Raw genomic sequence first — 23990 nt, 5'->3', positions numbered from 1 at the left:
TTGCTCTTTGACAATTTCTTCACTAAGCTCTCAGTGATAAATTTTATTGGTGCTTGGAACAAAGTGGAACTGCCTGTAGAATAGCCAAGGAAACTATTCCCTACAAAAAGTAAAGGCAAGAACTTGAATCTCAAAAGCATGTTGATTGTCCTCAACTCTTGTTTCATTTCTCTTACCCTGTTCCTGCTCTTGAAGAATGGAAAAGACAATACTAAATTCTAACACCTAAATACTGTCCAGCTTTGTTTGTATCCCTTGTAATACTTCCATAATATCTACAACATTGCTCTTGTTACTCTTAAACAAACTGCAAAATTTCCTCTGACTTCCCACTGAGATGTTGGTTCTACTTTATTGTTTTCCTTTCTGTAGGTTTAGAATTTCGATTTTTCTGTTTATAGTTTTGTTTCTGTCTCAAACTGTATTTAATGATTCTTCCTTTGTCTAATTTTCAGTTGGTCCCTCTCCTCCTTCCAATTTATCCTTTTTTCAGGCAGTTCTCCTAAGTTTTGTCAGTACATAGCTAAGTTGAATGTCTTGCTTTCTTGTCTGCAGATACACAAGATGCATTCTTTCTTAGATTATATCATGGGAGGCTGCCAAATACAGTTTACAGTAAGTGTCTTACTTCTCTAACTTGTTCTGAAGAAAAGGAATCCCCTTAGATACCAATTCATTACTTTCAGATAAATGATTCTTACTTGTCATTCCTTGGTAAATTATTAAGTTATTCTTGCAAAATGTATTGAGGGCCAGCCTTCCTTTCCAGGATGAGTCCTTTGTAAAAGCAAGTTGTTTCCCCTGAAACAGTGCCATACTGAAAGTAACACACACAGAGATCCAGCCAGGGACTTTTCTCTGTCAGCCTGGAGTAAATGCTGGTGTTTCATATCTCAGCTATAGCTACCAAGTAAGATGGCACTACAGGGGGACACAGTTCTAATTTAGAGTGTACTCACAAGCTATTCAGTTCAAGGAACAGGGTGTAAAAGGATTTGCAGGGCTCTTCTTATATAGAAATACAGCTTTTTGTATTTCCATTTAATAGAAACATTTAATAATGTGTGGGTTTGACCTTTTTTTGTATCATATATTTAAAAATTTATATACTTAATATAATATGATATATCAGTTTCTCCCATAGCATAGGAATACAGATTGTGACTCAGTTCCAATCTGGTTTATGTGATTTCTAATTTATGCCTGCTAAAGGGCTAAAATCTAATGCACAAAGGTAATATTCTTCTTTTGGAGATCTTTTCTTTTCCTATAGCATCCTGCCTTATTTCTGCTCCCACATATAAAGTAGCAGACATTGGATGCTACTGACATGTTCCATTTCACATTTTCCAGACAAGCCTTCATTTCCCAAAAAGATTTGACAACAAAAGAAAGATTTTTTTTTTTTTATATTAACCTAAAGTTCTAGGAGCAGGACAGTTGTGGATTGCCTTCTTGTGTACAGATCAGCTTTTTGAAGTGTTAAACATGGACTATGCCCATACTCATTACAAACTCATTGGATAACACCCAAAAATGAGGACTCTGTTTTGGTTTTGAAGGAAATGCCTTTTGCAGTGGACAAAGATCTTCATAACTGCCTTCTTTCATGTAAAACATACTGTGTAATTGCTTCTCTGTCTTACCTGGCTACTTCTTTTTTTATCCCCACGTACCAGCAATGCACATTTCTCCTTCAAGTCTGAAACTTGGCAGTCACTGGAAACCCCTTTAATTTATCTTTTCTGACATTTCTTCCCTAAAATATGACTGGAAGAATTTAGTTACCAAATGTATTCAAGGTGGTTCTCAGAAAGACATTAATGCCTTCATGTTATATTTGAAAGCCTTTTCTAATAAGGGCATTTAGTTAGGCACATGCAAAGATAAGTTAATATGCATTTCCCACAACTGCAGCTCAAGAACAGGAGCTCTGCCACCATTAGAAAGTATCTAGGGATTTACATATTAAGTTACAGCTTTTCAAACTCTGATTCTTCATAACTGTTTTCCAATGAGAATGCAAGTTCTTAGAGCAAGGAAGGGTTATGGCAATTTGCTTGCCTTTTGTTTACTTGTCAAGGTTTCCTATTAGTAGGCTGTGAAACACAAGTTTGAAAGTGGTAGGGCAATTGGGTTAAAGTGGATAATGGCTTCTACTGTGTTTTAATGTAGTTCATTTTACTAAAATGAAACAAAAAAATGGGTTAGAGAAAGCTTAAGTAAGCTCATTTTCAAGGGTGGGCAACGAGGACATAAAGGAAATGGAAGATTTGTTATACTGTCAGCCACAGAGATCCCTGAATTACTGTTGCCCTTAATGGTGAATCCACAGTATTGTGTAAGCTCATCACTATCAATTTTCAACATGCAAGGACCCAGGGTAAGCCATTGTGACATCTCTGTACCTATGGCTGTCTGCATGCATAACCCAGTGGCTCTACTCAACATCATCACAAAATGGCTCTCCACATGTTTTCCTCCACTCTTCTTCCAGCAGTCCTCAGCACAGACTGGTTGTGAGATGTGTTGTTGTTTTCCAAAATTAATTCTCCAGTGGTCACTGAAACAAAAGGATGCAGCCTGCTGGGGAGATATTCCATCCTCTCTTGCTTTCTGCATGCATCATATAATCTCCTCTTCACATAGTCCTAATCTGATTAATTCAGACCACTGAATCAGAGGAGGCCAATTTCTTGGACTTTCCCAGATTTCCATTGTTTCTAACTGTAGTGGTTTTGGGATTGTTTGAAACTCTTCTGATACGTGTATTGTTGTTGTCGTTGTCCTAACATTAATGACGTTTTTGTGAGTTCCTGCTGTGTACAGGCAGTATGATACAACTGTGATTTGAAAGGGCACTTGCTGAGGGAGGGAAACTGGGATGCTAGGCATACATTTGATAAAAAAAAGCTGTAGTGTGATGTACCTGCTAATTTAAGGCACTAATGGAAGCCTTGGTATCATCATGCTGTGTGTTCTTTGTATCTTCATTGTAGAAACATGGTTTGTAGTTAAAAAGAATGCCTTGGAAAAATGAAAGTAAACTTTTCCTTTGCTTAACAACCAGTTATTAAGAAGTTTTCATCTATAAAGATCAATAGTTCTGATTCCAGCCCTCTATTTTTATGCCCAGCTTATTGCCAAACACTGTATCTCTTATCAGACTGTGTACCCTGCTGCAGAAGTGTTCAGAGGTTGGCAGTGCAAATGGGTCTGTAGTCAGAAGACATTTTCATCACTTCAGAATGTACAGCAGAAAGGATGTGTAACATGCATAAAAGGAGCTGTAATAGAAAGATATATTGGACAGATACTCTCTCAGGCAGGTCACAGTGTTGGGCAACCTGATTTGTTGCTGACAGATCTAGCAGGAGGTCCCAGCTCTGTAGGATGTTTTGAGTGTAGTGAAAATCAACCTTTTACAAGTGTGAGGATAAAAAAAGAAGCTGGTATTGAGTGTAGTTATTGCTCTGTTATGCTCTTATTTAGCTGAGCGAAGATGACACTGGACACTGGAACTGATACATTTAAAGATAAGCTGATAAAATCAAATGCACGCATGATAAGAAAGATTCCTACTTTGCTGCCCAAAAGATAAGCACAATTGTGATATTAACATAACTTTTGTCATGTATTAACTTATTTTTACAAATCCTTATCCAATGTATTTGCACAAGACCTTGGTTCTGCTGGGTAATGCTAAAGGAGCAGAGCTGTGCATTGTTATTTTGGAATCGTGGCAATTTACAGCGGTCATCTTTTTTTGTAAGTCCTCCCTGTGGGAGTCAAGCAGAGATTTGGATCAAATTCAAGAAGCTTGCTGCATCCAAGTACAAATATTCATAAATTCTTCATCATAGGAAATTAGGATATTTTTTTACTTTTCAGCAGACCTCTACTGCAAGGACCATTTCCAAAAGGAAGCTTGTTCCAGGAAGTTGTTTTTTTTTTTTTTTTTTGCTTTCCCAAACACTAGCCACAGGCTTTTTTCAAAGCTCATGAAACTCACTCCTTATTCCTATTCCATATTCTTGATTTAATTTCCAAAGCAGTTAGCCATAAAGGGAGACTTGTCCAGATCTGTCTGAGTTGTCACTAAAGTCTTGTTAATGTGTTTTAGTGTTTTGGGATTGTCAGTAAAAACACCCACTTTAAACAATTTTACAGGAATCCCCTTTGCTTCCCTATCATACAGTGGCATTTTTGTGCCTTCTGTAATCAAATTTAGGTTGAATTACTATCAGAGAAAATATACTTGTTTTTAAGAATATATGCATACATTGAATAAGATTTTTTTACATATAACTTTCCCAAAACTAAGCTAGTCCGTACAAGCATCCATGGATTTCTCATGGCTTTCACAAGCCACTAGTGTTGCTTTCTTTCTCAGTTTAATATGTGCAGTGTTTCCTGAGTTATGTGCCCTCACAAGTGAAGTCATGAGAGGTTCTCAGTTGATTTATTCAAAGTTAAATCCAGATATCATTTTTGGAAAAAGATCTATGTAGAAAACAAACTCAGTGCTTCGGTGCCTGAACTGTGAGTAGGAAGCAGAGGTGAAAGATTACTCTTACTTGCAAGCCAAAAAGCTCATCTCTCTCCTGACTGAATGTGGTGAGGTGCCAGAGGTTCATGCATGATCAAGGCAAAGAAGGGATTTCCAAGCCTACTAGGGGTTAGTTTCTTCAGCTAAGATAGAGATGAAAAATCACAGTGGAGGAAAGCCATGTTGGGTTGACCTAGTATGATACTTCTCTTTAAATTTTTAGCAACAAAAATAAGTTTCAGAAGGGCTGTGTATATATTTTTTTTAAGGAAGCATGAAAATGTCATGTTTCATTTTCATTTTGAAGCTGCATAAAGTAGTGTTCCCTGTGCCAAGCAGAAGCTGCAGCTGGGGAAGCTGAACATTTGCAAAAGCAAGCTGTGCCTTCAGAGTTCTTTTTGCAGCCTTTAGCAAGACCCTTTCTTACCTTTCAGCTACTCTGTAAAACTGAAATCTGAACTTGCTGCATTTGTCTATTGAATATTCAGGTGTAGTGGGTTTTTTAGAGAAATAGGTTATTGGACACATGGATATTTTATAAATGGCTTTGTTCCCTCTGTAAGACCCTTGGGATTCTTGTTGCTTCTCTTAGGAATTCCTATAAAGCAGCATTCAGCAGAGGACTTTCTGATCCATAAGAAAGGAAGATGCATGCCAGAGCCTACCTTCAGTGAGAAATATAAAGAGTATTTTAAAAGGGAGAAATTAATTTTAAGATGATTCATTAATACTTGCTTTTTCAGTGACTACTACCCACAGTCTTCTCTAAGGTATTTCAAAAACAACAACCAAAAATCTTCACAGGATTCAAGCTTTATTTTTTACCCTGCAGCTCATGTTTAAGCTTGCTATGAACTGTGAAATTGGGAGGGTTAATTTTTAATGCTTAGATGTTTTGAAGAGAAAAAATACCAGACAAGCAATATCTACTACTACAGCCACAGTAACAATTAAAATAGCTAAGAAATGCCCCTAATTAGAATTCTACTGTTTTAGTAGGACTTGTAACTCTCTACAGACTTTTTTACTGCAAAGATTTTATGTCCTGAATGTTACCTGAGCTGGAATAATTTAATTAAATATGAGAACCTAGAGATAATTAATTTGATTCATTTGTATTAGAACATAATTTTACCCATAGAATAGCAATGCAGGTAATTTTTTACCTAATTATGCCATTTTAGTTTTATTACCTCTTATTTTATAAATTGTCATTTGCTTCTACATATATTTACCAGTACAATCCTAATTCCAATTTGATTAAGTATGCTCTAAAATGACCTTTGCTGTGAGGCTGCTGTCTCTTTGCTGCAGCAGATTATTTCTGGTAAAGATATATAGTTGATGTAGGTGTGTTTATGCTCAGAAGAGCTCTGCAGCACATTGACTTCTCTTCTTTTCCAGGTAGCTATAGATTTCACTGCATCGAACGGCGACCCCAGGAACAGCTGCTCGCTGCACTACATCCACCCCTATCAGCCCAATGAGTACCTGAAAGCTTTGGTGGCTGTTGGGGAGATTTGCCAAGACTATGACAGGTAAATAACCACGTTGGATTGCATAGTTGTCTTTAGAAAGTGTTTTCACAGTGTGAAATTAATGACTGCCTGTGGCTGGCCACAGAGGCTCCCTGTTTAGGCACTTATGAAGAATGACAGAGAGATTAGTCTACCTTAACCTGCTTTTGAGAGTGACTCTGGGTTTAGATTAGTTTCATGATAAAGAAAGTCACAATTCTTCGCTGATTTGTGTTCGGCTTTCGGTCTGTAGTCCATGTTAAAATTACATGTTAGAGTGGATTTTTCATGTGTTCAAGATTAACAACTTGGAGCCAGTTTTGCAGATACTGGCAGCTTCCTTTCTGATACACTTGAGATTGTGTGCCCTATTCTACTGAAAAGTATTCCTGAGACATTGACTTTGAAACTGAATTTGTAGTTGCCTAAACTGCTTATTGATGATGTCTATTTTTAGAAGTAAGCCCATGGTCTTTTTCAGTGTTCTCCTGGCCTGTCGAACATTGCACTCTCCTCTAAAATAAATGTTGAAAGGTAGTGTGTGTACACAACATGCCTTTAAATAAATAAACCAATGCAAGTAATTGGACCAAATATGCTTTGATTACATTATGTACTTCTGTTGCTTTCAAATAGGCTGCCTGCTTCTATCAAATTAATTGCCCATTATTAATTTAATTACCAAGTGCATTTCCTTTAAATGTTCTTTCTCTGGTGGTGAGACACAGTATCTTACACAGCTGTTCTTTCTAATATTTGCACATATGATAGACATCTACCCACCACTTTGCCATATGTAAATACCAGATCTCAAGAAAACAGTGGTATTCCCAGTCAAATTTGAGTTAAACTTTCTGTATAAATTGTGGAGTGACTTCAGACTATGGTTTGCATGTTACACGTTGCATACCAACTAGCCTGCTCAGAGGCACTTCCATTTGCATGGTAATGAAATGTCTTCTCAAAGAATGACAAAAGTACTGTTCTGATATGAGTTTTGTAAGAATGTGATGGTCAGATTTAGTCAGAGAGTCTGAGAAAATTAATATTTTATTGTAAGTGAGCTGAGAAATCCCCAGTGATTATGCAGTAATTTTATAATTACTAGCAATAACTCTGAACATTTATAAACTTCAAAAAATAGGGAAAGAAGAAATATGGGCTGGTTTATGCACACAGAATTTTTGATTTTAACATTTAAGTTGGTTTTTTTTAGAAAATTAGGTAATTAAGTGGCACAGTTCCTTCTATATGGAACTATTAACTCCAAATCAGGATTTTTTTCTCAATCAGTGTATTTCAATCAGTATCAAAAAAATAGCCAGTAATTTTGTAGATGAAATCATCAGCATCATTCTGTTCCATTGTGCTGCAGAAAATGCCTATTGATGCTAATCAGCACAACTGAGGGTCTATGAGCTATGAACTAGGGCTGAACAAAAGCCAGTTGTTTTCCCATGAAGATGTCACCTTTTGGGCACGAGCTTGACCCATACATGTTCTCAAGCTGTAACACTATGAATATATTCCCATGGACAAGTGATTCAACATGGTCAGTGCTTTCTGATCAAAATGTCAAGTGAGGTCTTTTCCTTATACTTGCATATTTTGAAAAAATTGGAAAATAAAATCTAAAATTTTTCAAAAGAAGGAAAGAAATTAGGAGGTACAAGCCTTCACACAACATGATCTACAGGTTCTGTATAGACCTTTTTTTTTGTTGTTGTATTGCAGCCTTTGTATATCTGAGCAAATATAACGTACAAAGCAAATCTTCTATATATACACTTAAAAAAAATACAAATTAAGTTAAAATCTGAAAGGTGGCACACATCCATAACTGCTCCAGTGAGTCCAGTTGTGCTTCAGATAATGGAGCAGGACATCTGTTTCCAGATTCTGTTTTGGAACATATATTTATTAAGATTAGAATATGAGATCACACAATAGTAGTGCTCTTACATGAAGTTTTATAATTTGTATGCATCAATCATCTCAAATAGGCAGAACTGGCTGATTTCAGTCCAAACCAAGAAAAATAGAGTGATTTTACCATGGTCTCAGGATTAATGTATTTGCATCAATGGAAATAATAGATGAGTAAAGTAAAATCTGTTATTTGCAATACTTTTTGCATTTCAATAGTAGAGTTGTAGAATTCTACGTACTTTTGCTACTTAAATAACCAGACTGTTTTTTTTTAATTGTAAAAAAAAAACTTGTATGGTTATTAATTAAAATATTTCCTTCATTAGAAACATTCAAATTTATTTGTGTTTCAGGGGGGATTGGATTGGCAAGTAATAACGTAGAGAGACTACACTCAAAATGCAAAATTTTCCTTTATAAACTCTAGCTAGTTCGATCAATCAAACCAAATCTTCTCATAATCTAGGTTTCTGTACACATCAGCCTAACAGAATGCATCTGTAAGCAATTAATGCTCCAAATTAATTGTTGCCTCACATCTCTAGGTACAGCGGAATAAACCCTGCTCATCCAAGAGCACTTTTATCCATATGGTTCAGAGATTCCTGAAACAGTTAAATGAGTAGCACCGTTTTGCATAGTTAAGCGTGAAAGAATAAGATTCATTCTTTTATCAGCAATATTCAGAGTATGAGAGAGACACTGATTATTATCCTGATTGTAGAATTGCTGCAGTCCTGTAGGAATAGGCCAATCTGATAATGATAAGGGAAATGGAAGAGCTATTCACCTGCACAAAATACTTAATACTTTATCTATATGGTAGCATTGTTTCAGGCTATAAAAACGTTTTTCATAGATAGAGTATGCAGTAGTAATATAACCAGTGTATATGTAGTGATATAACCAGTGGCTAAGCAACAGCAGCAATGGATCATAAAGGAACGAGAAATATTCATTAGTTTAAAGGAATTAGGTTCTTAAATGCAGTTAGAAATACTGGGAAGGAGAAAACACATTAAAAACTTGAAAATAAGCAGACAGCTTCATGGAGAAGAATTTATTTTAAGAAAAATGACTCATGAATGTTTAAAAACAACCTCACAAAGTAATAAGCGAGAAATATGTATTTCTGTTTAAATATTTTCAGACACTTTCTTTTATATTAGTAGTTACATAACTGGTACAATTTTACCTTGAAAGTGTGCAAATCCAGTCTCCCCTTTTTAGAACAGAGAAACAGGGGAAAATGATGAAAAATCATTGGGCACTAAAGCACTTAATATTAAAATATCTGCTTCTGTATCATTTCATGTTTATTGTTTTACCTCAGTAATTTCAGTATTGAGTTCTCTGTATCAGAAGTCAAATAAAATGGTTTCTGGTGACCAGCAATACCAGCCAAGCCAGGATCCTGAAAAATCAGTTGTTCACTACTATAAATATGTACCCTCTACATGGGTTGTACAATGAGTTAGCAAGTTTACTTAGGGCAGATAGGATAAATCAAACTCTCTGTGCTGGCTTAGGTCTTCTAAGCTTCAACAGCTCTGATTGAACAATGGTTTTGGAGCCTGGTGGAGACCCCTTCAAGCAAATGCTGTTTTCAAAGAGTAGGTGGCAGGTGTCATTGCTGGTTGAATACCCAGATATGAGGAAAGGCAAACTCATTCAACAATTGAAATAAAGGATCTGTGACTAAAATCTTATAAAAGCCATGAAGCGTTCTTAAGTTGTATAATAATTTTGAATGTACCTTGTTCTGCATGGCAGCTCTTCCCCAAAGCTTCTCAATTTGTATCATAAAACTACACCCTGCTTGGCATGGAACAACAGCACCATTTTGGAAGCCAGAGAAGCTTATGGCTAAACTGGGGAATCAGGGAACATTTGCTTTCCCCTTTGTCCCAGCATAAAGTCTGGCCATGTCCTGACTGCAAGGACCTGAACTACCTCTTTGTATATAAAACTAGAGTTCTACTCATGTGTTCATTAATATATAGATATGCATATAACCTAGAGCTATTAAATATACTTATGTATGTACATTATTTAGTGTTAATACAGAGCCATTCAGTAAAAAACAATTGATTTCTCTTTTGTGCTGTTTACATCTTCCCTCTGTGCAGAACAAAGCCATAAGCCACAATAACAGTGCTCACAGTTATTAAAATGGCTGGTGCTTTGATCTTAATGATTTGTTTTACCGGTGCTGGAATGCAAGCAAGTAGCCGTGAGTGTAGCTCATCTTTCATTCTGCAGTGATTGCTGTTTCTATCAAAGGAAAAATGGGCTGGAATGGGACTGTAAATAGCTTGTTTGCAAGGATAAATGTTTTCCTTGTACACAATGCTAAAGGCTGAACTACTTCCTAAATTATCTTAGATTATTGCAGGTTTTAATGATGCTTTTGTGGCTGAAGCCCATGGCAGGTCTTGCAAATCTGCTCCTCACTTTTAAATCTGATTTCTGCAGTTAGTAGTTTTTCTTTTGCTTGTGCTTATTAAGAATCTCATTAAATTACATTAAATATTTATCTTTGCATTAAAACTTCTGTTCTGAATCAGCAAGACACTAGAGCTTATTATCTAATCCCATTGAATTCCGTCTGACTCAAGCAAATCCTGAGGTATTATGCAAAGTATAGATGGCACTAAAATGGAATTAAGAGTTTTACTGAATTTGAACTTTATTATTAATTGTTTGCCTCACACACAAATGTCCACTGCCTCCCATTTACCTGGCTGATTTTTTTGATTTTGTTTTCTGCACCTAGTTTTATGTTTGTGCATACATTCAGAATCTTCATTGAGTTAATAAAAAGCCTTCACAAACACATAGGAGAATTGGTTTTTGTGTAGTCAAATCAATACTCATTCATTGAAAAAGACAAGATTAGATCTACTTTATCAAATGCTTTTACTACATTATGAAATGCAAAAGCATTTACTGCACTGGATATTTGTGGAACTTCCTATTCTTGATGGGCCATCTCCATTCTTATCTAGGCACTCAGTGCATGATTCCATGTATTTGACCACATAGTTTTGTAAAATCTTGTCAAATTTATCTTTGTTTCATTCAAAATCTGTTTCAAAATAGTCTTATTTCTAATTATTTTAAATCTCTGTTAATTCATTCACTTTTAAAGATACTGCAGATTTTACTTCATTTTCAAGAGCCTTTGAAACATGTGGAAGATAAACTCTCTTTCATGACACTAATGTTTTCTTTTCATTTAGGCAAATAGTCTCCTTAACTCTAAATCCTCAAGTAGCTCCTTGAAAGTGACATTCACACTGAGATTGTATGTTAACAAATAAACTGCTTGTGTAAAACATACTTGACTAGCAACCTCCTTAAAGGCCACTAATGAGCAAAGAGCACATTATTCCTGCAAAGGGCAGAAATTATTTATGTGTAGAGCTCTACAAAATACTTCAGAATGAAAATTTAGAAGCCAGGCCACATTCCACAAAAGACACGAAACTCCTGAAGTCGGTCTGAGTTGCATCATTGCCTTCTGCAAACAATGAATTGCAGCAGTTGCTGACTAAATGCAAAAATTGCTCTTTATGGTTTCTTTTTCATATTTCAGGCCTGAACAAGAATGTTCACTATGATTGAAAACTGTATATAAGCCCTTCCTTCTCTGTAAACTACACTTCAAATTTTAGAAGGTGAAAAAAGGAAAGGAGAAAATAAAAGGACCGGGGATCCCAGCCCAGCATGTTGCTTTTGGTGTAGATCTATGAAGTGAAAAAAATATAAGCCTGAAAAGTTTCAGCTATCCCAGAAATATTTTTCCTGAGGTACCAGCAGAGGGCAGTTGGGGAGGAGAAAGAGAACAAGAAATTTGTAACACGGTATATACTATGGAAATAATATATAAATCAATGCAATTAGTCCCAAATACAAATATCAGTCCATACTTAAATACTGTGGTTTCAATTATGGCTTTAAGAGTGTCGTAATCTGTGGGTATTGGTGATTCCGAGAGTTTGCACCTTTCTTTAGTAATAAGAAGCTTATCTCCAAGAACCACTTAACAGTTCATCCTAAAGCACTATCTGGGTTTGTGGATGATAACTCAGAAAGCTACCTCAACTGGAAGGATCTGTCTTAAATACCTTGAAGCAATTTTGCCAGACACAAAGAGAAAAACAAAAATTTGCTTTGATTGTGATAGTAGTACAATAGTAGTTCATTAAAACTGAGGCAAAAGAATGATGCCTAGAATTACTGGCACTATATCTGACATTAAATATTTTATGAACTTCCTACACAGAGCTGTAGATGTTCAAATTTTATCTACTCATGCAGATCAATAAATAAAAATATGCTTAATTATTAAGCATCTCTCTTTATCACTTTAATTACAGAAACAACCTTTCTGGAGGCTGTTTAGCAAAAAAGCTGATTAGCATATCTTAACAAGTTTAAAAATCTTCAGGGAAAAGATATGCATCTTTTTATATAGTGCTTTAATAGGACCAAATTTGCATAGACATACAATAAAAGAAGAATTGAGAAACAATAACCTATACAGAAAAACTTGCACCTTATGTTTGTCAACAAGCTGAAATGTGGGTAAACATGTTTGAAGTGTTTGGATAACCCAGGTCTCGAACTGCACTGGCAAAAAGGAATCACTAATTGTTTCCATTTTCAAACAAAAATGTTAAATCCTTGGATTTAACAGCTGAGGACCTAGACTGGCACTATTACATAATGAATACAAACATAAATTCAGTATTTGACCTTGCAGAACCTGTCATTTGTAGACTGCTGCCATGTAAGGATTCCCACATAACCAAGGGGTTTCCACAATCACCACTTTTTATCCCAAGAATCAGTACAGGAGAATTAGTCTCATACACCAGTTGTGTTGGGAAGAGGACTTCGTAATGGCTTCTTTTGCAAATGTACATACATACAAACATGTGTGGGTGTGTGCATATATTTAAACACACACACACATTTATACACATCTATCTATGCAGGCTCTTATCTGGGCAGACCCTGTCAATTCTTACAGGTCTTCCTTTTCCATTGCCAACTGTTCATCTTTGTGTCTTCTTCATGCCTTTTCTCCCAGGAACTTAGTTCTTATGCCAGTGCACCAGTCAAACCAGTCACAAGCAGTCCCTCCCAAGTTTCTTTTCTTAAGAAACTGCTTAGCTTCAGCTTTCTCAAATGTTTTTCAGACCTCTGCTGAATTCTGTCAACTAGTAGAAACCTGAAAATCTGAACCTTCTATGTGGTTTTTCTGTGCAGTCTGTACTACTTCTCAGCTCAGCTTGAAACCTCTTCTGAAAGCATTGGTCAGTGCAGTACTTGACACTTTCTGCAACTGTGCAAACCAGTACTGTAGGGATTTCACTGTCAAAAGTCCCTTCTGAAGAAAACTACGTGACATGTAAATCCCTGCAAAAATTGCATTTCACCTACTGCTGTAGAAACTAGACATTTGTGTAAACAATAAGAAATACACATAATTAAAGGAGCAATTGCTGTTGTCATTTTCACTGATGCCATTTAATACTTACCTAGTGCACCTTTAGTCAGTGCAATCATTTCCACAATTTCAAAAGCGTTACTTTCCTCATTGTTAAGGACATAACTAGTTTAGTCATCGACTCCATTATAGTGGGGCATAGCTGAGAATTATTCACATTTGGAAACCAATCTGTGGGGTAAATGAACACCATGCCTGAGTTGACCTTGACAGGTTTATGTGTCCAATTGCTCTCAGTTAAAGCTAGACAATTCTTGTGAATTAAGTTGCATTTATTATCTTTGTATCACCTCCAAATTACTGTGAAATTGACCTTGGTCAGAGATCCCAAATTATCAGATGGACAGAAGATAGTAGCCCATTTCCTCCTGCATATTCAGTGATGCCTAGCTGAATGTGTGTAGTCACCAGAACACTTCAATTATGGTATTTCTCTAACTTATTTTGTTGCTGTTCTTCATTTTGACTTAATTTTATTTCAATTTTAGTAAAATTACATAATTTCATCACTTTAAGTCACTGTATCATCTCTATAAAGGTTTTATCCTGCTCATTCTAGAAAGTTCATTTGTACCTTGAGAGCATTTGATGAGAAATTCCTCTCCCAGCATCTCTCTGTATATATATATATATATATATATATATATATATGTATATGTATATGCCAATGCAGTCCTGTTATCGCCTCTTCCCAGCACACCCTTTATGGACAGATATTTTCTGATATAAATTTGTTGCAGAGCAAGACCTTTTACCAACCCTTTTCAATGTAATTTGTAAAAAACGACAAAATTATGTGCATATGTGGTGGCAAATCTTTTGTTCTTGTGGTTGCCTAGTGCAGTACTCACTGAAAGCCACACTTGTGGTTCAGGAGGGCAGGGCCCCATCACTGTTCAGTCTGTGGTTCTTCACAACCTGTACCTTAGTGATGGAATTCAGCCTCCTGCCTGCAGTGTTGCCTTCAAGACATGTCAGATTTTAAACATCTGAGATTACAGTTTGTGTGAGAATTACCTTTTCAGTGATGATACAGTTTTCTATACGTAATCCCACAGATAAACCAAATCACTATATATAGAGTTAGTGTTTTGGAAGGTTTAGAGACATATGCCAATCCCTTAAAATACTGTTTTAAAAGACAGTCTGAAAACTTAAAAGACTATCTGAAAACTGCCTAGTTTGAGAAGTTAAGGACAACTCATTGTAGCCTCTTGCAGCATCTGCTTTCCTAGTTTATTCCCAGATGCAGAGCCTCGTTTCTTTTTCAAGATGCATTTTACTGAATTGGGTCATTCATGTAGGCATAAATCAGGTCATTGCAATTTATTTGTTATCTTGCAGGGAAGCTTGACATTTTGTCTCACCTTCCTGAGTATGTTATTTTATTAGTCTATCCTTCTAGCAAGTGATAGATCTTGCTGCCATTTCCTTTTGCTTAACCTGCTCCTCCCGAAAGCTCTAGTGAGTTTTTTTTCTCTGTGTATTCCCCAGCCTAGGAATTTCTGCATTTACTTGATATTTTTACCCTGCAGAGATTCTTTTGCAATTCTTTTAATGTTAACAAGGGGAAGTTTAAATCCATTGTACTTGGATTTGGCTTTGTTAGTTATTTAATGAGTTGATGCCTTTTGGTGGTTAGCTTCAGGGAATTTGTATTCCCCTGCTTCATTAACTATTTCTCCCTCAGGTGAGACAGGCCTTGCTTCATATTTTTGAAACACAATTACATGACAGCATGTATTTCTCAGTATTCAGCAGATTCCAGCTCCCCTAAGGTGCCTGAGACCTATAATAAAAGATAATGAGTGAATTTTAATGTCAGGATTTTGCACCCAACGATGTAGCATCTCTGTGACAGCCCAGACAATGATGTACTGTTGCAGTGATTTACCATTTATTTGCATGCTCCCAGACCTCTTTTGTGACCAAGATGTATGATAATCATCTTTGCCACTCCACTGGAAATCACTGTGCATTATGGACTGAACACCAAGCTGTGTTAGTCACATAGCAAGCTTGATGCAACACAGAGTAACCTGGCTAAAACCAGGGATGTGGTTGTATCAAACCAGACATAACCACACAGTGAAAATGGGTGACAGAGGAGCAGTCCCTTAGGGAAGAATCCAGGTCAGTGAATGAAAACACTGCTACTGCTGAACTCCTGGGGTCTTTCTGAATCTGACTGGGGCAGGCTGAGAGCTGGACCACAGCCTGGCTCTGCATCCTGGAGGAGCACAGGTGCAAGACTGCAAGTGGTGAAATGGATGGACTCTGGTTCCTTCAACTGAAATGGTTTTATTTAGCCCTATTTGATCATAGAATCGTGGAATGGCTTGGGTTGCAAGGGACTTAAAGGATCATTGAGTTCCAATCCCCATGCCAGATCATGTCCTTTATTTGCCCAGCTCTGCTTGCAAAGCGGGAGCTGAGAATGTTTAAATATTTCAAATTATTTCTGCATTTTCTCTGGAACTACTGTTAATCCCTGTAAGCTGTTGTGATTCAGAATTTACTGGCATCAAGCCCTTGTCAGATAAGTACTAAATAATATACTCAGAAACATGATTCATTCATATGCTTTAGAAAAGAAACAATTCAGCTCGTAGTCTTCCTGTTCACTCCCTGAACATGAAAGATTACAATTTTAATTGAGTTTAGAGATCGCTCTATTTTGTTTGTGGTGTTTGCTGTTTTCTCTTCTATCTTTTCCTTTACCTTTTCTGAGCTGTTCTCCCCCTTCCTCTTTCTGTGCCCTTTTCCCCTCCTTCTTTCTCTCCTCACATTCACACTTTTTTCAATTACATGTGTAACACACCTCCCTTTTTAATTTTGTCAATTTGAAATTTCGTACTAACAGAGGAAAATTATCTGATTTCATAATGAAAAAGGTATGTCAAGCAGAGAGGATCCACAGTTTATTCTTTTAAGACTGGAATTGAAAATGAAAGGCATAATAATTGATTTTTCTGCCTACAATGCTTTTAAAATATCTCCCTGGTAGTTCTGATCTGACCTAAGACCAAAATTACAAGTGACAGCTTAATATCCAGGGATACTAGTCTGGCATTCTCCTTGCAAACTGTAAATTTCAGATTCTCAGGTATTTCTGAGATTACATGCTCATATTTAGCAAGGTCGAATAAGGAAAAGATTGGAATACCTGAAGAGCAAAAATCTAAAATCCCACCATGTTTGTACCGCCTAGCTAGATTTTGAGAACAGTGAAATTGGAAAGCATCCAGTTTATGCTTTTAATTTTCTTATTTGTCTCCACTAAAAGTGAGCTCTTACTTTTTCTTGCTCCTCACTCCGTGTTTTTTCTTCCCCCCACTCACTGCATCATTAGTACTGTGTGTCCTACTGTGTTGCTTTAGCATAAAGTGAGCAGGTTTTCATGCTGATGGTCTCCAAGATCAGTAAAGTAGCATCCATACAAATGCTGCATTGAATTAACTTAAGGACATCTATAGCTACATACCAAGGGGCTTTAATGGGAGCCAATAAAATCAGTCCTGAACAAGTTGTGTAAGTGGATAGCTAGGAGTTAATCTTTCCAAATTAATAAATTCAGAATTAATACAGAATGGCATAGGCCTTTTTTCTCCATACAATTAAGAACCCAGATTCCAAATTTCACAGTCTTTAAAAACAGCTGATTTTCAGACAGCATAGTCCTGATGACCTTTTTGAATACAGGTATTCCTGCACTGCTGAATAGCTCAAGCGTTGTCTGTCCTGAGGCTTCTGTGGAGGCTGCAAAATGTCTTTAATGTCTGACTAATTAATTTTACCTACCTTCATCTCATTAATAGGAATAGCAAATCCTTTTCAGAATAAATGTAATACCTTGGTTTCAATCATACTCCATGTCAGAAGGCACCAGTGGTTAATGAGACAGGATTTTGAAATGTCCTTTATTTTGTCTCTTTATAATAGGCATATTTCTTTCCTTCCAGTAGCACTAGGCTTCCTAGTGAAATAGAAAACAGGATCATTATCTGTATCACTTCTACCAATTTACAAAACTGTGTATTACTTCTATTCATCTCTTTTCCTGTAGGTGCAGTACAGCTCACTGATATCTCTCTTCTCTCTGCCCCTGTTAGTGTTTTGATTTGTCATTGCTCTTGCTCTGCTTCCAGTAGATAGCTTGAAAGATAGGTATTTTATACTGAGCAATGTCCCAAAAGGACAATATGGGATATTTTCAGATAGTATTTTCTTCTATGTGTTATAATCTCTGCTATGAGGTTACTGACAAACTTTTTTTTCTAACTGGTTGTGTTTCTGTTCAGAAGACTGCAGTCTTGGAGCCCTGACAATTAATTTCTGTGAGCATTAATTTACATTGATCAATATGAACACTGAACCTGAACCCTCTTCCTGATTTTTCTTTCAGGGTATAACATAGATCTGCTCAGTCTTGGGTATCTTTCAGTAATATATGCATGTTTGACTGAAAAAGTATCAGAAGTCATATACATCTATGCTTGCATGACGACTCATGGTCCTTAAATAACCGGGTATAAAATTCAGAGTCTGATGCTTTTGCTTTTTTTATCTTCATGTCAAGTACTTCAGCTGTTTGAAAGTTATGCCACATTTAAATTTTCAAGGGAACCTATGCAAAACAAAGAAAATATAAAAGGTGAAGTAAATGTGACAGAGTAATTTTGTAAACATTCTGCCAAGTCACAGTCTTTTTTTTACTCGATTCTGTAAGTTTCAGGGTTTTTTTCCAGTTGCATGTTTCTCTCCCATCCTTTCTCTTTATCAATCTGCCTTCAGCAGAACAGTGCAGGCAGTTTCCTTTTATGTGCCAAGGACACTCTGGCCATCTTTAGACAAGTCAAAGGTCCTGAGGTTAACTGAGGCCAAGAACATGACACTGCTCATGTCCAGCTTTCTTCCTCCCGGCACAAACTGGTGATGCCCAAACTGCATTTGGAAGCAGTGTCAGTCACAGCTGGACCTGATGCCTTGTGAAGGCTGACCTAGAACAGAGGCTGGACAGAGTTAAAGAATAAAGTCGGTATTTATTAAAAGGCCTCAATGGATACACCTTGGGCAGTAGAAGAACCCAGTGAGGGCTACACCCAAGATGAACCCAAAATGGTCACAAAATGGACAACAGGTCACAAGGTCTCTCACTTTCATAAGTTCTGGTCCATTTGCATATTGGAGTTAATTGTATCCGGTTATAGCTTTAGATTATGAAGTCCCATCTTTCTTGTTTTTCTCTCTTCATTCCACTGTTGTTTATGCTCTTGGATTGAGATTTGGATTGGTTGTCCTTGGTCCCCAGCTAGAAAAGGAATTGCTTTGTCTACCCACTCTGCAAAGAGAGCTTAACATCCCCCAACATGAAGCTCAGAACTACACACCAAAGCAGCACAGACTCTGAAAAATACAAAAGCCAAAACCCTGAGGTTTGGTCTAAAGCATCAGACCCAGCACTGTCCCTGGGAATTCTCCGGGGGTGCTGGTTGGCAGGAGCCAGTGCTGCACCAGTGAGGGTGCTCACAGATCATGTCTGTGGCTATGTCCCATTGCTTCAGCCAGGGTCACAGGCCTATTTCCTGCTATAAACAACACCCAAATGTCTGAGCAAGCACTATGAAGAAAAAGAAAACTGGTTCTCACTTTTCTTCTTTCAAATGAGTTTAAATTACAAAGAAAAGCCATTAGAGCAGATCCCTTTCCTACTGAAATGCCAGGCTGGGAAACAGGGCTGGAGTCTCTGATGCGTGTGATTCACCCCTGAGGCAGGAGAAAACCTTCTTTTCTTTTTCTGACTGTGGTTTAAGTCCCTGGATGGCCTAACCCTTGACATAGCTTCCTGAAGCTGGGAAGCTGCTCTGTTTTCTTCTGCATGCTGCCCTGATAGCCCTGGGTCTTTTAGAGCAGCTCTGTCACACCATAAAAGGACTATCCTGGGAGTGAGAGAGTTCTTGTCTGCCCTTCTGGGTCACCTTTTCCCTGCTGTGCCTCAGTAGTGCAGGACGAGCAGAATGAGGGCAGCAGGCTCAGCTGTTGGATTTGTTTCTCATATGATCAAGTCAAGGGTGGATGGGAAGACTAGAGGGGGTTATATAGTAAAAAAACCACTGAGCCATTAAACTGCTTACTAACTAAAGAGTGAGACCTTTTTATTAGCTAAACACTTTGTTTTGTGTGATAGAAGGAAAAGTATTCCATACATTTAAATTTTATCTTTATTCTGAAAGCTATCAGCGGCAATTTTTGAGGTGTGTCAGGGGATGACATGATGATCTTTTTTATGCAAGGGATGTCATGAGTGTCAAAAGTTTCCCTTCTTACCTTAAAAATCAAGCTCCAATAGCACATGAGAGTTAATTTATTGGTCCTAGCAACTTAGATTACCAGAGGTATGGACCTAAATTCTGGTTACCTAATGAGAGTGTGGAGCTATTCTGGCTGAGACAACAGAAAGTACTAAGAACAGAAGACCCCAGGACACCCCTCCTCTCTTAGTGTTCATGTACTTCCCTCTAAAAACAGCCATATGGAACCCCATCCTGAGGGGGTACATGATCCTGCTTCATTCTTTCACAATGTAATGGTTGCACTTACTCAAAAAGGAGTTGTGGGAGATTCAAACATACAGACAAGTGTCCTGACCGTGGAGGTAAGGTATTCTGGGTGGAGAATAACAGTGGGGGCTGTGCCACTGTGTGACTGGGAATGTGTGAGTCTTTCCACCAGAAGGAGAATTCAGGCTGCTGGAGGAATGACTTATTGCTGTCTCTGAATTGCTGCAGAGCAGAAGATGGAGCTGTAGATACAAGAGTGCCTACACTTACTTACACTCCAGAAACACTGCAGTAGAATTCAGGCACTGGATGGATTCAGGTATCTCCCAGTTGTATAACTGCTACCAACATTGAACTTAAACACTTATGTTCAACCTAAGTAAAATTCTAAGTAAAATTCTTTTTTAGTCTTAGTTTGTTCTTGCCCCAAATCAATTAGCTGCACCCCCACAGAGTTTGATTTTCTAATCCAGCCATCAATTAATCATTGATGTAAAACAAGATATTTTTTCCCCCTCGGATTCTTTTCTAATGGTTTCTTATTTCTTGCTCTCAAAGTGTGTGCCTGAATTCCCTGCATCCATTAGTAAGGGCTTTCCCACTTCCAGAAGTGTTTAATCAAAGAGAATGCTATCAGCAGGTGGTTAGCATCAAATGTCAGCAGCTACTTCGTTTCTGAAGTCTCTTGGGAAAAAGATGTTTCATTACCATGCAAATGATGTTAGTCTTCCTTTCCAAGATCCATTGTCACATGGTATAACATATGGTACACAGAACTGTGCTCCCAAGATTTATGCAGCAGAGGGGACACAGTTCTGCTTTAAGTTTTTCTTTAGGTTATATCAGAAATATCATGGTGCCTTTAACAGCCTATGCCAGACAAAAGAACCGAGCTGCTTTAATGGGTTAATGGTTTAATGGTTATCTTCTTGGAGTGTATCTGGGATGTGAATTATTCAGTTGATACTTGGAGTGGCCATCTCTTGAACTATACCAAAAATATTGAAGCTGCTGGCCTCTCCTGGGAATTTTTAAAAGTTCCAGTCATGGTAGTTGGAACGCAGCTTTTCCAAGGGCCGTGAAACCCTGTAAATAGACAAGGGTAAACTTAGTCTGATTCATCAGAGGACTGGAGTACAGTTCAGTGACATCCGTGAGACTTCAGGATATGTCTGGAATTAAGCATATGTTTGAGTGAATTGTTAACCTCAAGTGTACGATCAAGTGCTTTGCTGACTCAGGGACAAGACATTCCTTGCAGCTTGTTGTTTTCCACTTTGCCATCTGGGAAGAGGCAGCTTGACAGCATGTGGGCTGTGTGAGACATTATTGCATTTCTGAAAGGGTATTAACAGCCTTGAAGTTTCCAGGTTCTCTGAATCAGGTATTTTTTCTCTTGCAAATTTAACTGGGTAGAATAACCTCACTGTAGTGTCTGAAAACTAACTGACCATGCCAAGGCATTTTTGCGGGTTATCAGCCAATCTACGCCTAATTAAAATAATCTCATGTTTTAGAGGAACTGCTAAAGATGCAGGTGGAAAGCTTTACAGAACCTGTAGGTTTGGGAGCATGAAACTGCCCCTTTCAGATATTTTAGGAATTCCCTCTTGAGCAACTGGAAAACTGTAAGAACCCAAATTTGTAAACACTTTTAATGTGAGTCATATCTTCACTAGACCCATTTTCTGAACTGGGGGAGCACATCCATATTTATATGAAATAAATGTTGTTACAGGCAACAACAAGAGAGTTTGTTGTTCAGTCAACAAACTCTCTTGCTTCAGCCAGGTAATGCAAAAGTGTGGGTTATACAGACTGATAATTGCATTTGTGCGAGAAGTACAAGGCATCCTGATCTCCCAGTCTTCTCCAAGTGATTTTAACTGCCCAAAAATACTAGGAGCTCACCTGAAAAATCTGCCATAACACCCAATCTGTGTTCAGCACCCAACCCTACTTCAATCCAGTACCTTTCCAGTCTGACATCACTTGACTTAAAAGACATTTCTGTGCTATTGTGCTGCTTTGCATTTCTCATTAATGCATACAGAGGAATAAATGTTTATTGTAATTATATTTATCTGTGGGTACTCTTACTTTGTTTTTTTCATTCTTTTCCAGTGACAAAATGTTTCCAGCCTTTGGATTTGGAGCAAGAATACCCCCAGAATACAAAGTAGGTGCCTAAGTATAATTTTCTAATTTCCTTGAGGTATGAGGCACAAAATAAGGGAGAAATGGTGAAAGGCAAGGCAGCGGCAGATAGGAACAGTTCCTCTGCTTGTTTTCTTCCATCTGGTTTTCTCTCCCAGTGATACCTCACTGAAACCAGAAATCAGGCAGGGCTAGACTTAAAATAATTGTTTGACAACACCCAAAATATTTTATGGTATTGGAAAAGCTTTGTTAGTGGATGCTAAGAGGAGAAATGATGTTTTGAGCATCCCTTGTTAAACATCTTCCTGAAAATAAAGACTTGAAAGGAATTTTGCTCTGTGGCAAATTTTTGTGTCATGGTGGACACAGTCAATACCAGGAAGAGAAGTTCAAGAGCACGTAGCCTGATAGAGAGAAGAGGTATTTATAAACAAAACAAACAAAAACAAACAAACAAAAAGGGAGTGATGCTGCAAATGTGATCATAAATATGCCATCTGGTAGGCTTGGAGTGAAGACAGTGAAGTAAATGAAGGAGCATCCAACAGAGAAAGGCCCAATAAGAAATAAGTAGAAATTAAAATCCTTTGTTTTACAGAGGTTGTGTGGGCAGAAGAGTAGTTCTGCATAGATAAGTAACCAAAATCTAGGTGGGCACTCTGCAACTCAGATACTATCTGGAAAGGAGAAGTATTAGCATCTAATCATGCAGACTTCATCCAGTGTCCCTGTGTGCCCTGCTCTGGGTTGTGTCTTTGGGCTGTAGCTAAGGTAGGGAAGTGAACAAGCCAGGTAAGAATTTCTGAGAGGGATTGTGTGCATTAGCCTTGTAAGGCATGAATCAGCAGATGAAAAAAAATGCACCAGTGTGTTCCTCACAGCTTGTAGGTTTGATACCTGCAGAAGAATAACAGTAGCGATGTACAGCAAATTTGATACATGTCATGCAAACAGATGTCTAAGGTTTTAACAACATTGCTTTCTCAGCTTGCCTGTGTCTGGCAAGATGTGGCAAGGTGTTTTGACTTGCTTTGTTCCTCAAGGGTAACACCAGTGTTAGTGCTTTCCAAAGTCAGAGATGGCTTTCAGAGCTTTGATATACATTTTAATGTGGTATTACGAGCTCAGAACATCTGTGTCTGTTGTATGTTTATTCCAACTGCAGCAGCTGACAACCATCACTGTTATTTAAGGTGATGTGTCAGGGCCTGGTTGTTCCATCATCTGTGAGGTGACCACCGGTGCATGTGGGAAAATTTACAACTTTTCCAGTCATAGAGAGCCATCCTTATCTAAGGAGTGCTTGAAGGAAGGTGTTACTGTGTCAGCTGCAATGGTTTCCTGGTGAGAGATAAAGATCCCAGCACAAAGCTGCTCTTCTCAGCCAAAATAATCAGCTGGTAGCACTGATGCTTCAGGTCACATAAGCCTAATGACAACATACCAGTTTTGTTAGATTCCAGCATCATCCTTCTCACCTGATTGTGAGACCACATTTCAAGTGCTAGCTGGAAAACAGATGTCTTGCCAGAAAGTAACTTCAGGAGTCTGTGTAACCAATTGTTCTTGCAATCACCAACACCAGTTGATTTTCCACTTTGGCAAAATTAGTGTTTGGATAATTTCCTGACAAATGCCCTTAAGAAACTCAGAGACTTACATTGAATTTAGTAGTCCATGCATGAGTGAAGACTCTTATCCTGTAGCATGAGCTCTCCTGAACAGTCTGTCTGTTGCTAACTTCTCAAAGCAAGAAA

The 23990-nt window shown here is 37.7% G+C and overlaps 1 protein-coding gene across 3 annotated transcripts in view; it reads left to right on the top strand.

Moving 5' to 3' along the window:
* Window positions 1-23990, top strand: part of CPNE4 (copine 4) — a 224586-nt gene that overhangs the window by 179809 nt on the left and 20787 nt on the right. For all 3 annotated transcript variants that reach the window (XM_072925796.1, XM_012571621.5, XM_030265082.4), the window contains 3 exons: window positions 556-615; window positions 5954-6087; window positions 22198-22252. In XM_072925796.1, coding sequence (XP_072781897.1) covers window positions 556-615; window positions 5954-6087; window positions 22198-22252 — 249 coding nt within the window. The remainder of the gene's footprint in view (window positions 1-555; window positions 616-5953; window positions 6088-22197; window positions 22253-23990) is intronic.

The sequence above is a fragment of the Taeniopygia guttata genome, chromosome 2 (assembly GCF_048771995.1).
Source record: "Taeniopygia guttata chromosome 2, bTaeGut7.mat, whole genome shotgun sequence".
NCBI classification, from domain to species: domain Eukaryota; kingdom Metazoa; phylum Chordata; class Aves; order Passeriformes; family Estrildidae; genus Taeniopygia; species Taeniopygia guttata.
Note: the sequence above shows the minus strand (reverse complement) of the source record. Positions and strands in the feature narration are given on the sequence as shown.